Source organism: Magnolia sinica, chromosome 5 (assembly GCF_029962835.1).
Source record: "Magnolia sinica isolate HGM2019 chromosome 5, MsV1, whole genome shotgun sequence".
In the NCBI taxonomy this organism is placed as follows: domain Eukaryota; kingdom Viridiplantae; phylum Streptophyta; class Magnoliopsida; order Magnoliales; family Magnoliaceae; genus Magnolia; species Magnolia sinica.
The window spans coordinates 4,622,326-4,639,274 of NC_080577.1; the positions used below are offsets into that span (position 1 = coordinate 4,622,326).

Consider the following 16,949-nt stretch of genomic DNA (forward strand, 5'->3'; position numbering starts at 1 on the left):
AAATCTCAACGTGGGGTTTTGTTTGTGATAGCCCATCTAAAAACATAACTGTATAGGTTTTAAGATGAACCTGTGAAAACCTTATTTATTAGTGAACGCCAATATCACGTGGGTTGTGATTATTGGGAGTGGAGTAGGTGTGGCTATTTGAGAACGGTTAGTGTACACACCGAACCACTATAACTTCTGGTGTTTGTGGTGAATGGTTTAAATTTTTGTATATGTGGTGAATGGTTGTAATTTGTTTATGCTTATGTGGTGAATACTTGTAATAGATATCTCACTCTTGTCACTTGCTTAGCTTGTAATCTTGATCCTTACTACGTTCATGAAAACAGATTGTCCTACCTAAAACTTTGTTTTTCGTGTAAGGCTGTCCTATGAACAAAGTTTGAATCAATTTCTCAATACTACTGCTATCAAGATTAGTGATTTATTCTGATTTATTTATTATTTCAGTACCTTGAAATTTTTATTTGGCAGTCCTATTCACCCCCCCTCTAGAACTGTTAGCTCACTCCTTTCAGCTATCCTCCTTCAGCTCCTATTCATCTTCACTGCGACAACCAAGCGACCATCTATATTGCTCGTAACCCGGTTATCCACGAACGCACGAAGCATATTGAGGTCGATTGTCACTTTATTTGGGAAAAAGTTGCTTCTAAGGAAATCATTACCCCTTTTGTTCGATCCGGGGATCAGCTTGCTGATGTTCTTACAAAGTCTTTGAGTAAGGATTCTCTTCATCGTGTTCGTGACAAGTTGGGCATGATAAACATCTATGCTCCAACTTGAGGGAGTCCAGAGTGTTAGTGTAGAGTTTGGGTGGTTAGTGGCTCTTTTAATGTAAATATATATGCACACTTTTTTCTTCTCCTGCAGTGTACTATATGCCCTATTCTAATAAAACACTGTGTTAGGGCATGTTGGCCTACACACAACATTTCCCCCAAATGCTCTTCTTTCCTCCTCTACTCTCTCACACTTCCCCTCCATTCTCCACACCATAATCATCAAATCATCTTCTACTATATCCACCATCTTGTCACTTTCAAGAGTGCAGTCCAATCCGCAAATGGCAAATCAAGTATTTTATTTTTACCTGAGGGCAGTTTGAGTAAATTGATGTAGTAGGGAATTTAGTGGTGCATTTAATATTTACAATAATGGAGTTATTGGGGAGCATTTCTATCTAGTAACATGTTTCTAAATAACTCTTTTTATGTCCTTTAGGCTACCAAAAATCTTGCTTTGGTCCCAAGTTAATGCTCAAGGTTTTTAGGGTCCACATAGTTTCGTAGAAAATATAAAACGTCATTTAGTACGAGGAATAGAATTTTTGTTTTCGAGGGTCCTTGCCAACAGGACATTCTTGGAGGGGCGTTCACAAGTTTCCCCATGAAAACTGACCATAATTCTGGATTCCTAATTCTTCTTGCATCAAATTGCATTTATAAAATTTAAAAAAAAAAAATTAAAAATTTTAAAAATGGAAGCTACCATCTGGCACCAATCAAACGGATTGCAATATATACCATATCGGAATAAATCTCAATTTTCAGAACAATAACCCAAACCACAGCAATTTAGAAGTTGTAAATCAAACACGTGGAATATCAAGGACATGGAAACAATGTAAAATTTATAAAATGAAAGACAACTAGGATCAGTATCTTTTTGCTCAATAGTTCAGTAACCTGAATATATGGAAAATAGATGTCCTTCAGCCTACATTGTAGTTGAAATTCTTCCAAGCACCTTAATTTTGGCTCATAAATTTCAACCTGCCAAAGCATTCCACAACAATTTACAGAACAATATAATCCAGCCACAATAAGCAAAACATATGTCAGGTGTTACCATTCCAGTATCTAGTTTGTGGGCCGTTTTTATTAAGTTTATACATGGAGGCATGTCAACAAATTAAAACATTGGTAACAATCAGCACACAATAACAAAGTAAATTGGTTCCATGAGAAAACCTGCTAGATACCCTTGGCTGAAGCCAAAGATACACTTTTCAGGATAAAGAAACTTCTTTGGAAAACTTGAAAAAGAAACTTAAAACAAAGTTCCTAAATGCAATTTATGCCCATGATGTCTATCAATGATATCACAATCTTTGTCAAGGGAGTACATCAGTGAATGCACCAAATGAAGCAGCTTCCGACATCCAAATCTTTTAAAAGATGAGGGGCACAAGTTAATTTTGAGATTCTAGAATTTTTTACGTGCTTCTAACAGGTGCAAAGATTTCAATTTAATTAAGTTTAGTCTTATCTACTTGAATATCCTTGTCTGGAGTGGGGTGTTTACTTTATCTATTTAGCAATTTGAATATCAATTTCTCAATTATTTGATAACCAGATTGCATCGCCAATAATTCAGGCAAAAGTTACAATCATACAAGTAGGTAGTAGTGTGCATTGATGCAATCCCAGGTATATACGCAATGAAAAACACACTAACAAAAAAAACAAGGGAGCAAGTTCTTTTGGAGGGAAAGTTGGTCTCTTGAAAGGAGTAGAAGAGACCTAAATTGGCACTGAACAAATCATAGAAGTGATTCTTTACAGAAAAGAATTCTCATCAAGCTTATAAAGAATTCACAGATCTTCCAAGGGCAAAATAGGATTCCGAAACTAACCAAATTCACAGAACAAAAACAGAAAAGTTGTGCAACTACAAATTCTATTGTTTGTAACTTATAGACGAGAGTAATTTCTCCTTTTGCCTTTATGAAGCAATAATACAATAGACCAAAACTAGCACCCTCCCTCATGTAGATCCCAAGTGGGGCTCACATGTGTGACCACATGGGGGTTCCCAAGTTTGCTTTAAAAGGGGCAGAAGCGTGTTATCTCAAGTTGTTTTTTGTAATATTTTGAGTCCAAGTATGGAATCATGTGTAATTAACATCTACTGAAGTGCCACTAAAAATCCCACCATTTTCCTAATATTTCCCTTGGATGGCAATACATTCCCAGCATAGGCAATAATATTATTGACAATAATGATACATGTATCTATATCCCATTAGTGTGATACAGATAAGAATAATAACACATAAAACCTATGGACCATAACAAAGTTTGGTTACGCAATTTGGTGGTAATTCAGATACAATTTTTCGATTTTAACTTAAGATCAGCACACAAGCCCTCGTGTGGAATGACCAACCCTAAAGAAATTTTAGCCATAGTTTGACTGTTGACTACGGTGGCGATTCACCAAACACAGGTCCAGATCTATTCATACATTGCTCCTTTGTGGGACGAGTGTGGATCACTTTTGTGAAGACCTTGGCATCAACTAGGTGATGCCACTTTGAGTAATCAAAATGGTATGAATGTGGCACGGTGTTTACTTGCTAAGGATAAGTTAGCATCTTGGCGACCGGTTGTGCTTGCCGAGCTTTGGAATATTGGGAAGGAACACAATTGGCATGTTCCCCCAACAAATAGGGTGTGTGGGAAATCGTGTGAAAATCAAAGAGGGATGTCATAGAATGGGCTTCGGAGATTTTAAATGTCAATGCATTTGATATTGCATTTATGTTTGTGCTGTAACGCTGAGTTACCATTTGGGATGTAATCCCTTTCATATTTTTTGCAGCTTTGATTTTGTCAAATAGCTTTTCCATAAAACATCTATAGTATATTTCAAAAAAAAATACAGTGTAGCCAATGGGATCAATCAAAAGATCATTATATTGCTTGTATGTGTTCATTTTAATTAGCTTTTAGGGTTAGATTGAGTATTTAAGAAGTTTCCATCATATTTTCATCAATTTTTTGTGGGATACTTTTGGGAATCAAATCATGTGAGAATCACACGATATTAGCGCCTTTCTAAGGGCTAGGCGTATTGAATTAGCTTTTAAACGAACCCAAGATCTTACAATGCTAATGTCATTTGAGTGAGTTATGGACAATTTACATCGGGCTCAAAGGGTGCTGACGGGATTCAAGGGCATTTTCATCATTCTCTATTTAATTAGGTTTTCTTACTTTTGTCTTAAGCCTGCTTGAGTATGCAAAGCATTAGGATGGATTAGAAGAAAAAAAAATTGTATAGTTTTAGGTGTTTCTTTGACTTGGAAGAAAGACTGAGAGGAGGCGTTGTGATCACGCGGATTGTTGGGGTTCTTCCTACAATCTTGCTTTTCTTTCTTTGATACATTTGCATCCCCTCCAGGCTGAATTAAGATTCTCCTATGAGGAGAACTCAATGTGGATGAAAGTAAAATTGAGATATTGTGTGAGTGGAAATGGCGGGATCGCTAAATGAGACTGCCTCAGTCTGCTTTTGGAGCCCAGCGAGCCATCAGAAAATCATGGAAACGGGTAAACTGTCGAATTGGTTGAGAATTTGAGATGCTCTGAGCAACCTTACTCCTGTCAAACCATTCTCTACAACCAGCCTCAGTCAACAATCTCTTTTATCTTTTCAGGGCAGGGGGCGGGCGGGGGGCGGCGCTTAGGAAGAACCTGTCAAATGATGGCATTGCCGGGTTGGGATATGCTAAGACCCATCCGTCATGACATGTCGGGCTAGTTAGGAAGAAATCATTGTATATCATTGTTATTTTTGGAGCGAGGGGGGCTTACCTTTGTAAAGCTACCATGAGGTGATGTCTGAATTTCATCTTCTAGAGGATCCCGTATCCCACCATCCGTCTACAACAGCATAAAAGACTGAGATTCAGATCAGAAATATAATGAGAAAGCTCACAAGAATAAAAACCCTTCATAATTGAAGATATCACAACATTAGAATATGGCAACATCCTTCCAGAAACAATCAGCAATCTAAAAAGTTCTACCCTCCAAATGCATTCGGAACGAGAGTTGTTGAGTAAAGCCTCCCGCTCAAGATATAGAGTATAGACTTTCTTTGACTCCTTTGTCTTGGAAGAAACTAAAGCACACCTGTATTATAACAAATATGTGAAAATTAGATAGAATTGAATCAAACTTTGCGTGGTTTGTAAATTCCATACCTTCCCAAATGCATTGAAGCAATAGGTCCTCCGTAACCAAACATACCGAATAAAGGCTGCATATTCAACAAGACAACATGATAGAATGAATAGAATGGAAAATTGTAACCACCAGAATATTTAAGGACGTCAAGAAGAAACATTTTGAAATTTCTAGGTAATAGAAGACAACTAATAAATTTTACAGATCATCACGCCCAAACAAAAACCACTTAATAGTTCAACAAAAAAAAAAAAAAAAGGAAAAAGCTATAAAGCATAAGACTGGAAAAGAAAATTTCATCAAAAAAGTTTTGATCAACAGCATTTCCCAAAAGGTAAATTATTGTTATTAATGTTCCTGCTTTAGATTAGATTTCAAACGTTCTTTAGGCCTATCAGATGGAGGGTGGCATCCAGCGTAGTTTATCGTGAGAAGTACACACTTCAGCACATAAAAAGTGCATCTTCATGAATTAAATTATTAAACATTGTCATGGTGGACTTTTCTCCAATCTCGAAATGAGTACGTCCATTTCCATTGACCTTCATCTTGTAAGGAATTTAAGAGAGGGCAGGTGAAGGTTATTGATGGCCACAGTCCAAATTTGAAGTGATGTTCTTTAGAACACTTAGGTGCCCAATTCTGAAAACTAAACTTCAGTTGTACCTCCAACAGCTAAACCAGATCCAGTGGCATTGGGGGCATATTCTAGGATGATAGGCATTTTGTGGAGTTTCCCATGCTCAACCCTTTGCTAGTCTATTTGGGGTGTTTTTACAAAAATACCCTTATTGCATATAAAATGTCTAAAACACCATTATTTCAACTAAATTATAAAATAAATCACAATACCTAAAATAAAAAAACAAAATAACTAACTAAGCCATCCCAATGGCTCCATCGTGTCCAATGGGTCCACGATCAAGATGGTCCGCAATCACGATCCAGTGGTCTAACACTCCTAGCCAAGCAACCCACATAAATCTTCCTCGTGTACAGTCTTTAAAGATGCACAATCATGTATGTGGGGTCTTCAATGAGGCTAGGAACTTAAATTGGACACACTGAGTCCCATGTAATGATCATCTAGCCATAACGAAACTAGGGTAGTTTTCCTCTGTATCTGTTTAAACTCTAAAAGGTGCTCAAATGACCTCATCAACTCCCCTCGGCTGAGAAGATTCGCCTTTGGCGAAATAAAACTGTAATAATGCTCTAGGAGATTCGAGTCTAGTTTTTGAAGCTCAGTATCTGTAATCCATGTATTGTCTGACTCTATCATGTTATTCCACTTAGCGAGATGCTTCTGGACTCCTCCATGTCCGGTAGAAACCATTTGTTCATCTAAGAAACATTCGATCTCCTCTTCTGGTAGGTATGGATGGTAAAGAAGGCAGATCATGCATGTGGGGTCTTTAATGGGGCTAGGAACTTAAATCAGGCCTACTAGGCCCCACGCAATGATCATCTAGAAATAACGAAACTAGGGTAGCTTTCATCCGACTCTGATTAACTCTAAAAGGAGCTTGGATGACTTCATCAACTCCCATTGGATAAGAAGAGTACCTCTTGCAAAATAAAACTACAATAATGCTCTAGGAGATCCGAGTCTAGTTTTTGAAGCTTGGTCTCTATTATCCACGTATTGTCTGACTCTAGCATGTTCTTCCGCTTGACGAGCTACTTCTAGAATCCTCTGTGTCCAGTAGAAACCACCTATTCATCCAAGATACCTTCGATCTCCTCTTCTGGAAGGTATGGATGGTAAAGAAGGCAAAGGCTAGGAAGAATAGTCTAGCAAGGGCCACGGGTTGTGGGGCAGATCAGGCAGGTCGAAAGCACCACTTCCGTTAAACCATAAGTTTGGGGATGGTATGGCGACGAGAACTGGAGTCTCGTACCCATCATATGCCAAAGTGTCTTCCAAAAATAACTCATGAATCTCACATCTCTATCAGACACAATAGTCTTCGTCAAACCATGCAAGCGAACCACCTCTCCACGGAAAAGCTTGGCAATGTCGGAGACATCAAACGTTTTGAAACCTGAGAGAAAATGGGCCATTTTTGAAAAACAGTCCACCACAAAGATGGAATCATGCTTTCTAATTGTCTTGGGTAGCCCAAGCACGAAATCCATATTAATATCTCGCCACGAAGTGTGTGGCACTGGCAAAGGCATATATAATCTGGTGTTCTACGTTTTTTGCTTTGCCAACTGACAAGTCCTATATTGCCCAATAATTTTGGCAACGTCTCGCTTGAGACGAGGCTAATAGAATCTATCCTCGACAAGAGCAGTAATCCAATTTCTACCAAAATGACCGGCTACTTCGGCGTGAAGTTCTCAAACTAGAAAATCTCGTAGGGAGGTGAGGGGACTGCAGTCTATCATAATTAAATAAAAAACTCATCGATTAGGACAAATCTACTATCACTCCTCAACCGATCAACCTAAAGTGACATGTACATTTTTCCAAAATCTAGGCACACGAGGCATTATCCCTTCAATTGTTCGAACCTAGTGACTTCCACACATGGAATGGAGTAACGTCACTCAACGACTAAAGGCATCAACAAGGTTATTCTCGACCCCGACCTTATGTTTCAGAACAAATGTGTACTCCTTGAGAAACTAAACCCGCTTGGCATGCCTTGGGTTTAATTTTTTTGGGGAGTTCAAGTATCGCAACCCTCATGGTCGGAAAACAAAACGAACTCTTGCAATAGTAGGTAATGTCACCTACATCGCAAGGATTGGACTACTGCGTAAAATTCCTTGTCATGGGTAGAGTATCGTTACTTCGCCTCATTCAACTTCTCACTGAAATAGCCAACAAGGTGCCCTTCCAAGCCAAGCACTCCACCTCTACCTACCCCAGATGCGTCACACACAACCTCGAAGACTTTAGAAAAGTCAGGAAGGTGCATGATAGAAGCCTCAATCATCTTGCCCTTAATCTCTTCGAATGATTTAAAGGCTGCATTAGTCCATTAGAACTCTACCTTCTTAACACAATTCATAATGGGAGCCATAATGGAACTGAAGCCTCGAACGAACCGCCTATAAAAGTGACTAAATCATGGAAGCTAAGCACCTCATGAATGTTTTGTGGTTCAGGACAACTTACTATAGCCTTAACTTTCTTGGAATCTGCAAAAATGCTCTCAGATGAAACAATGAAGCCAAAGAAAACTTCATTAGACATGAAAGAACACTTCTTCAGGTTAGAATATAACTTCTCCGTTAAGTATCCTAGAAACTTGCTTCAAATGGTGGAGGGGTTGTTCCTTGGACCATAAATGAGGATGTCGTCGAAATATACCACAAGGAACTTACCCATTAAGGGCCTGAACACCTGGGACATTAGTCTTGTGAATGTACTCGGAGCCTTGCTTAAGCCTAAAGGCATGACTAGCCACTCAATTAGCCCATCCTTCATCTTGAAGGTTGTATACCATTCATCTATTGGCAAATATGTATTTGAAGATACCCACTTTTGAGGTCAATCTAATGATACCCATCAAGCTATCCTTTTTTTAGCCATCCATTTTCCAATTTACGGATGTAATATGGTAAGGATTTCTTTGATAGAAGTGATTCTTTAGAACCATAAGCAATCCATGATGGGTCCTGATAAATAGAAGGTCAAATGGTTGATTGGACCTATTTACAAAAACAATCTTCGTCAATAATTTTATGGGCTTTTGATCTAATGGTTAGATGGTCCAATCATTGTTATTTTTGCATGGTAGCCCATGAAATGACCACAACTAAATCCATAATCCAAATTTCCTTATACAACCAAGATAACTCTCACTTACCTATCAATTTACGAACGCCACAAGATTGGATGAGAGGTGCCAGCAGCTATAATTTCGAGCCAAATTCCTCTAATGGTGTGTCCAAGGAAAGCATTGATTTTCAAAATCATGCAAAGTAAGTAGATACAAAGAGATCATCTCTGCATTTGAATGATTGTTGAGAGAGTCTCTCCTTGCGGTGTACTTTTCTCCCATACACATGCAACAAAGCCTAGATATCAATCGGTAGTGGCGTTGAAAGGAGCGGGGATGTACTTGATCATCACTTAGAGAGTTTGGGTGAGGGAAATGTCGGATGATGAAAATAATTAACCTGCATCTTCGTTACCTTGATTCACCCTCAATAATCCCAATATTTAGCCATCGCCAAAACCCATTCAAGAGGGCTTCTCCACCATATGATTCACTATTGCATTGAAAACGTGATGTCAATATCAAAGACTAACGTCCCTAAAGCCAAGCACGAATCCATGGAGATTTTAGCTACTACAATGCTGGCCATATCATGCAAAATGTCAGTCCAACAAATGTTAATAGACGCTTTCTTCGTGCATGCATACATTATGTATTTGTGGACCAAGTCCTCCACCGATAGTTTCAACCTATAATTTCCATGAGCATCCGTTGGAATTTTGCGGGAGCTACTTCCTACCTACACCAACCCAACAACATGCACTGGCTTACCACCTATGACAAGCATATCCAACGAATATATTACCGCGGTGGTTAGGCCTTCGCCATCGACGAGAATGCCCTACACGTGATGATGGTGGTAAGGTTTCTATAAACATGCGTTGTATAGGAGCGGTGTGTCAATCCTAAAATCTCAATGTGTACATGCAACCGCAAACAAGTTGAGGAGAGGCATGTAGATTTATAGTCCTATGGCGAACCATTCCTCCCTTCGGCTGCTCTTCATACACTCTTCTCTTACTACTTCCAAGAAGATCATCCAAGCAGATGTAATCCATTCAAATATAGTCTTTACAAATCACGACTGACCTAATACCGTGTGCAACCAATTGTTACATTAATCCCATGTGGGGGGATGTCTCCATCCTAAGGTAAGTCATGTACTCCAGGTTGTTTCACATAGTCATATGATTGCCACCTACGTAATTGAAAGTCGTACCTACGTAGCACACAACAAGATGTTTCCAACAACCAGCACTCTACTTACATATCAGTTTTACCATACTGTCTACTTAAATTAGTCAATGCCAAGGTCATATATTGAAAGGAACTCATTTAAGGACACGGACAGGAGCTTCTGTAAGTATATATTCCTAACTACCGGATTTAGATATATCTCTCACAGTTAACATGGTAATCATTTTTAACAAATGAATTAACTATTTTAAAGACTTTTGTAATTTATTATTTTTAATAAAGAATTGCTTTCAGACTATATTTTAAATCACAAAAAAAAAAAAAGGCTAATAACGATCATATGTGTTGCATTATAATATAAGAAAACAGCTAGGCTACAATCTCGTACTGCAGAACTAAAGCATCAGAAACTACAAACAAGGGTTAGAGGGTGGCATGGTTCATTTCACAGAATAAGTAGAATTACATTCATAAAAGTATGTAAAATACAGATCACATGTATCAGTATATAGTTTCGCCTTACCATTAAATACGCCTTACCATTAAATAAGGTGGTTTTCCACCTATAGCTAATCCTTTAGAAGACCTATGATTTGAGGAACCCATCTTTCCCCTAGAAAAAGATGAAGATGTCAAAATAAACACTAGCACGAATCTTGTGTCAACCATATCTCAAAGGAAGAAAAAATATTCAGCATAAAAAACATGATATTCTCCTATTTTCCATAAGCCCCACAGCATCCATAAGGGGTCCTTTGGAACCCCTAAATTGGTGTGAATTGGAATCCAAATCAGAATTACCATGGAATCCATGTCATTTGGAATCCTCTATTATGTTTCACAGCCTGTAATTGGAACCCACTGGAATCCAAAATTTGTGTTTGGCAGCACGTGATTTGAAGAATGCATAGGAATTTTGTAGTATATTTAATGCGCCCCAAATTAGTGTACATATGTGAAAATTGACAAAATGATTGTAATATGCCCATTGAAATATATACTTTGTAGCCAAAATGAAGAAACTCCAAGCTTCAGGTGGGTCACAAACGAAAGGATCTTAGATAACGTGACTCACCAATCTTTTTTAACCATCCATTACATTGCCAACGTTTGGACATTTTGGATCATTCAATTAGTGTGATTTTCGTGATGCAGCCAATAATTGGATTATTTGAGGTGTCATCTATGTGCCACGTGAATGGCGGATTAGTAGCCTAGCGATGCCCTTGTTACTCCATTTACCGGTTGATTCCCACCAATTCATAACAAAACAGAGTGATTTCCAAACACAACAAAAAGCACCTTTCCATTTACCACATATTCACACCAAACAAACAATCTTACCTTTTCCAATGCACACTAATTTACTCCTGCCAAACAATCCCAAATTGGAGAAGGATACAGAAAATTGTCATTCGGAAGAAGAAATCAAATGTCCGAAAACAATTTCTTTTACAAATCAATACATGCAAGTTACTAAAGATCAATCTAACTGAGAAACATGGTGTGCTGTAAAGGCCGTTACGGGGTCGTAAAGGCAGTTACGTAAAGGTAACGGTGGCAACCGTTACACGTTACAGGGTCGTAACGGCCGTAACAGTCGTTATGGAAAAAAATGACCTGTAATTCCCATAAACAGCACGTTACATCCCCTATGAATGCCATAAAAGCCCTGTAACAGTCTATTACGAGACATATACAGGTTTTTCATACTTTTTTAATCACCATTACGGGGCAAATGGGGCAGTTATAGGTTTTTCGAGGGTTTTTTCAATAAATAAAAAAAATAAAAAAGAGGGACTGTAACGGCCGTTACGGGGCCGTAACAACCGTTATGCCCCGTATCGTAAAGGTAACGGTGGTGGCCGTTACAGCCACCGTTACAGTTACAGAACACCTTGCCAAGCAACAACACTCCTATCAAATACAATTGCAATAACTAGGCACATAACGACCGTATCGAGGGAGGTAGGCATAACGGTCACAATTTTTTCCACAAAAAAATTTCAAAACAATCTAGGAAAATCGTAAAGGCAATATAGAATAATGGTTTGGTCATATGCAACGAAGACCAAGATTGGCATCAGTTAGGAGTTAGTACAAATTAAAGGCTCTAAAAGTGCAAAGGGAAGACCCAAAAGGATGTGGATGGAGGTAATAAGAAAAGACTTGATGACCTATGGTCTAACTGAAGGTCTGGTGCTTAATAGAATGGAACAATGGAACAAGATTCATGGAACTGACAACAATTAATTGGGATAAGCCTTCGATGATGGTGATGGTAATCAGTGTTCGAGTTGTCGGTATCGCTACAAGTTTCGCTGGCCAGAGATAAAGATAAAATATCGTTATCACCGATAATATTGCTGATAACCGGAAATGCGGAGAAACTTAGGAAAAATGGTGGATTTTTTTAGTGAAACTTTAGGAGATGTTTAAATACACATTTACATATTTAGGAATAAAAAAATAACAAAAAAATATATATATACATAATAAGTTTTCATTTAATGGGGCCTAAGCATGTGTTGTTATAATAAATCCATCCTTCCATCTATCCAATCATCCTTCCATCCCATCTATACATCTAACCATCCAACCATCCATCTATCCAATCATCCATCCATCCCATCTATACATCTAACCATCCCATCCATCCAACTATCCAATCCATCCACCCATCCAACCACATACCCATCCAGTCATCCCATCCATTCATCCATCCATCTATCCAATCCAATCCATCCATCCATCAACTCATCAAAATTCTAATCCATTCATCCATCCACCCATCCATCCAACCAACCATTCAATCCATCCATCCAACAACTCATCCAAATTCTAATCCATTCATCCATCCCACCTATACATCCAACTATCCACCCAAACATCCATCCCATCTATACATCCAACCTTCCATCCATCCCATATACCCATCAATCCACCATTCATTACATAATCCATACATATAGGTTTTTTTAATATTTTTTCATTAAATACATTATTAATTTATATTTTAAAATATTTTAAAATAAATCCAAAAATTAAAAATAAACAATGTAATACTTTATTTTCCTTGAAATGGCCCCAATGGATCCTAATGGGTCCCATTAGGCTAGCCCATCCTCATCATGTAATAAATCAGGCCACAATGGGCCCCATTTAAAGAAAGAAAGAAATAATTTATTTTATCTTAAAAATAGATTTATTTTATTTAAAAAATATAAAAATGGATTTTATATACGGGCACTTAGAAATTGAACACGTGGCACACAAGTGTCAAATTAAATTGTTCAAATTATGGTATCCTGCTTAAGCTATATCATGAATCCAAATTAAGCTTTTTTTAATCATCTAAATATCTAGTTGGTGGACATTTATTGGACAGTTAAAATGAAAGAAATCTGATGGTCTTCATTTTTAGCTCATGACCAAACATGATCGGGCAAAATGAATGGACGGGATGGATTTCTGACAAATATCATGGTGGGCCCCATGGCCCCACCTAACTTCCAATGCATTCCTGTGAAAGGCCTTGCTACATTGCAGAACTGGGAAGCAGATTGCGTGGTGTGCTACATACCACCAACCTCTATATTGATGTCACCAAGTTTTGTGAGCTCCAATATGATCATTGTTATATCCAAACCGTTAGTCCATTTGCCGAAATATTTTTAGGACTTGAACCAAAAAACAAGACATATCCAAAGCTCATGCGGACCACACCATAGAAAGCAGCGGGGATTGAAGGCCTACTATTGAAAATTTCTTGGGGGTCACAAAAGTTTTGGATAAATCTTATATTTGTTTTTTCCCCTTCATTCAAGTTTACGTGACCTTATGAATAGGTTGGATGGCAAATAAACATCAGGGTGGCCATAGGAAGGTTTCAACAGTGGGAATCAATGTCCCCATTGCTTTATGTGGTGCGGTCCACTTAAGAATTGGATCCGTCTCATTTATGGGCTCAGGCTCTAAAACGATCTCGCCAAATGGAAGGATGGTTTGGATATAGCAAAAAACTCATGGTGGGGCTCATAGAATTTGGTGGTGTCAACACACCATGGAGGTTGGTGCATGTGGCACACCATGTAATTCGCTTCCGCTGAACCATCAGCGTGGGTGGGAAAGAATCTGGCTGTGGATCCCACCTCAATGTATATGTTGTATATCTACGTTGCCCATCTGTTCTACTAGCTCATTTTAGGACATGAGCTGAAAAATGAAACAAATCTAAATCTCAGGTGGACCACTGACCACACTACAAGAAACAATGGTCATTCACCATTAAAAAAAAAAATTGTGGGCCACAAAAGTTTTGGATCATGTTGATATTTGTGTTTTCCCTTCATCTAGGTCTGTGTGACCTTATGAACAGCTTGGATGCGAAATAAACATTACGGTGGACCCTTTAAAGTTTTTAATGGTGGGTGTTTAATGACGATTGTTTCTTGTGGTGTAGTCCACCGGAGATCCGGTTATGCTTCGTTTTTGGGCACACGCCCTAAAATGACATGGAAAAATGGATGGACGGCATAGATATACAATTCATACATTGAGGTGGGCCCTAGAGAGTCATCGCACGTCTTTATTTAAAAAAGGAACCCGACTCAAAAAATCCTCTGTAAACAAAGGGAGGCAAAAACCTAAAATCCTCCGTAAGCAAAGGGAAACCGAAACCCTTTTCCTTTTTTAACCTAAAATCCAATTTAAAACATCTTCAACGTCAATTCTCACCGAGAAAATGGATATTTTTTTACAGAAATCAAGCAAGATTACACAAAACTCACCGAAATTCTTAAAATTTATTACTGTTAGAAGACTTGTGGGTTTATTTCGTACTTTTGAAGACTGGAGTTGTCAATCCACAATCCAACCACCGAAGATCTTCCAAAACTCCTCGAAAGGTATTTTCTATTTCTATTTTTATTTTTATTTTAGATTTTCCAGCATCTAAGCTGGACATATGCTCGATTTTATCACAGACAATCACCGAAAATGTCGAAATTTCGCCATTTTATCGGAAAATCGAAAAATCAACGAAATCTCGCCAATATCTAATAGAGATTCGAAATTTGGGGTTTTCGGTATTGACAAGCCACCGATACCGAAAATATCGGCGATAATTCGATATTACCGCCGATAATTTAAACACATGATGTAATGCACCCAGTGTTCGAGTTGTCAATATCGCTACAACTTTCGCTAGCTGGAGATAAAGATATAATATCATTATCGTCGATAATATCACCGATAACTGGAAATTTGGGAGAAATGGAAGAAAACAGTGGAATTTCTCAATGAAATTTCAGGACATGCTTAAATGCATATATTTGTATATTTAGGAATAAAAAACTACAAAAAAGATTGCATTACATAATAAATTTTCATGGGAAAACATAAATATCATCCAACATGTTCATAGGGTCATATAGATCTGTATGGAACCTTCCTAGGGCCCGCCTTTATGTTTATTTATCATCCAAGATGTTCATAGGGTCACATAGAACTGTATGGAGGGAAAAAATAAATATCATATTGATCCAAAACTTATGTTTTCAGCGGTAGGCATTCAATCCCTACTATTTCTTGTGGTGTAGTCCACTAGAGGATTTGATCTACCTCATTTGTGGGCTCATCAACTAAAAGGAATGGATAGACGGGGCCGATGAAACACATCATCGTGGTGGGCCGCACAGTGCCCCTGACGGGACAGTCTGTCTCTAGCTAGGTCCTGCCAGGATACTACCTAGTCCATGCCTGGCTGAGATAGGGAACTAGCCATGTGAGTGGAACCTCGATAGTAGGGCCCACCTCGATGTATGCATGGTATATCCATGTCGTCCATCTGTTTTGCCACATGATTTGAGGGATTGTCATAAAAATTTTAGGTAGACGGTAGACCACTCAATACAAAATAGTGGTTATTGACCAATAAAAATTGTGTGCCACAAACATTATGGATCAAGCTGTTATTTGTTTTTTTTTTTTTCATCCATCCAAGTCTATATGCACTTATCAATAGGTTGGATGGTCAATTAACATTAAAGTGAACCCTAGGAAGTTTTTAATGGTAGGAGATCAATGACCATTGTTTCTTGTAGCATGATCCACTTGAAACTTGTATGAATTCCTTTTTTTAGACCATGCCCTAACATACGCTGTAAAAGAAGATGGACGATGTGGATATGCAATACATACATCGAGGTGGGCCCTCCAGACTCCCCCGTCATTGGTTTACTTAAAAAGGTAGAGGATTAGGTGTGGCCTGGCCTGACCTAAGATGGTGGTGCGGCACTTATGGTGGGGCCCACCTTGGTGTATTTATTGTATATCCACACCATCCATATGTTTTTAAAAATCATTTTAGGGCATGATACCAAAATAAATCAGATTTAAATCTCAAGTGGGCCATGCTGTAGGAAACAGTGGTGATTGCCCATTAAAACTTTCTAATGGGTTGCAAAAGTTTTGGATCAACCTAATATTTATTATTTTACTTTCATCCAGGCTTATATGACCTTATAAACAGGTTGGATGACAAATAAACATTAAAGAAACATTACAGTGGGCCTTAGGAAGTTTTTAACGGTAGAGGTTCAAATAGCACTCTTTATTAGAGTATGGTCTACCTGAGATTTTGATCCAATTCAATTTTTTCCTCATGCCTTAGAATGACCTGGAAAAATGTATGGACGGAATGGATATGCAATACATGCATCAAATTGGGCCCTACCGTAAGGGTCACACCATCTTCACTGTAGCCCGAGTTGCGCAAAATCCACTCTTAAGTGATGGGAGAGGTCGAGAGAGTTCAACGAAAGAGTCCTCTTTTTTAGTAAACCCACAAACGACAATGGCGATTTCGATGCTTTTTCTTTAAAACTCCCAAAAATCTCTCCCCAAATTCATAATTTTTTTCAAATCCCAAATCAAATCCCCGTAAGTCTAGGTGGAAATCTAGTTTCCTTTCAAAGCACTTCTATTAGAAGGAAAAAGGGGGTTTTAGGTTTTTCTTTCTTGTGAAAGA

At 38.3% G+C, this 16,949-nt stretch overlaps 1 protein-coding gene across 6 annotated transcripts in view; it reads right to left on the minus strand.

The window, feature by feature from the left end:
- LOC131245200 (structural maintenance of chromosomes flexible hinge domain-containing protein GMI1-like) overlaps positions 1 to 16,949 on the minus strand; it is a 139,034-nt gene that overhangs the window by 62,787 nt on the left and 59,298 nt on the right. The window contains exons 7-11 of one of the 6 annotated variants that reach the window (XM_058244492.1): positions 10,460 to 10,532; positions 5,003 to 5,058; positions 4,826 to 4,931; positions 4,611 to 4,679; positions 1,698 to 1,784 (exon numbers count right to left, since the gene is read on the minus strand). The exons of 2 other annotated variants lie outside the window; for them this stretch is intronic. In XM_058244492.1, coding sequence (XP_058100475.1) covers positions 1,698 to 1,784; positions 4,611 to 4,679; positions 4,826 to 4,931; positions 5,003 to 5,058; positions 10,460 to 10,532 — 391 coding nt within the window. Of the gene's footprint in view, positions 1 to 1,697; positions 1,785 to 4,610; positions 4,680 to 4,771; positions 4,932 to 5,002; positions 5,059 to 10,459; positions 10,533 to 16,949 lie in introns of all 6 variants that reach the window. 3 more of the 6 variants (XM_058244491.1, XM_058244494.1, XM_058244493.1) reach the window with 3 other exon arrangements.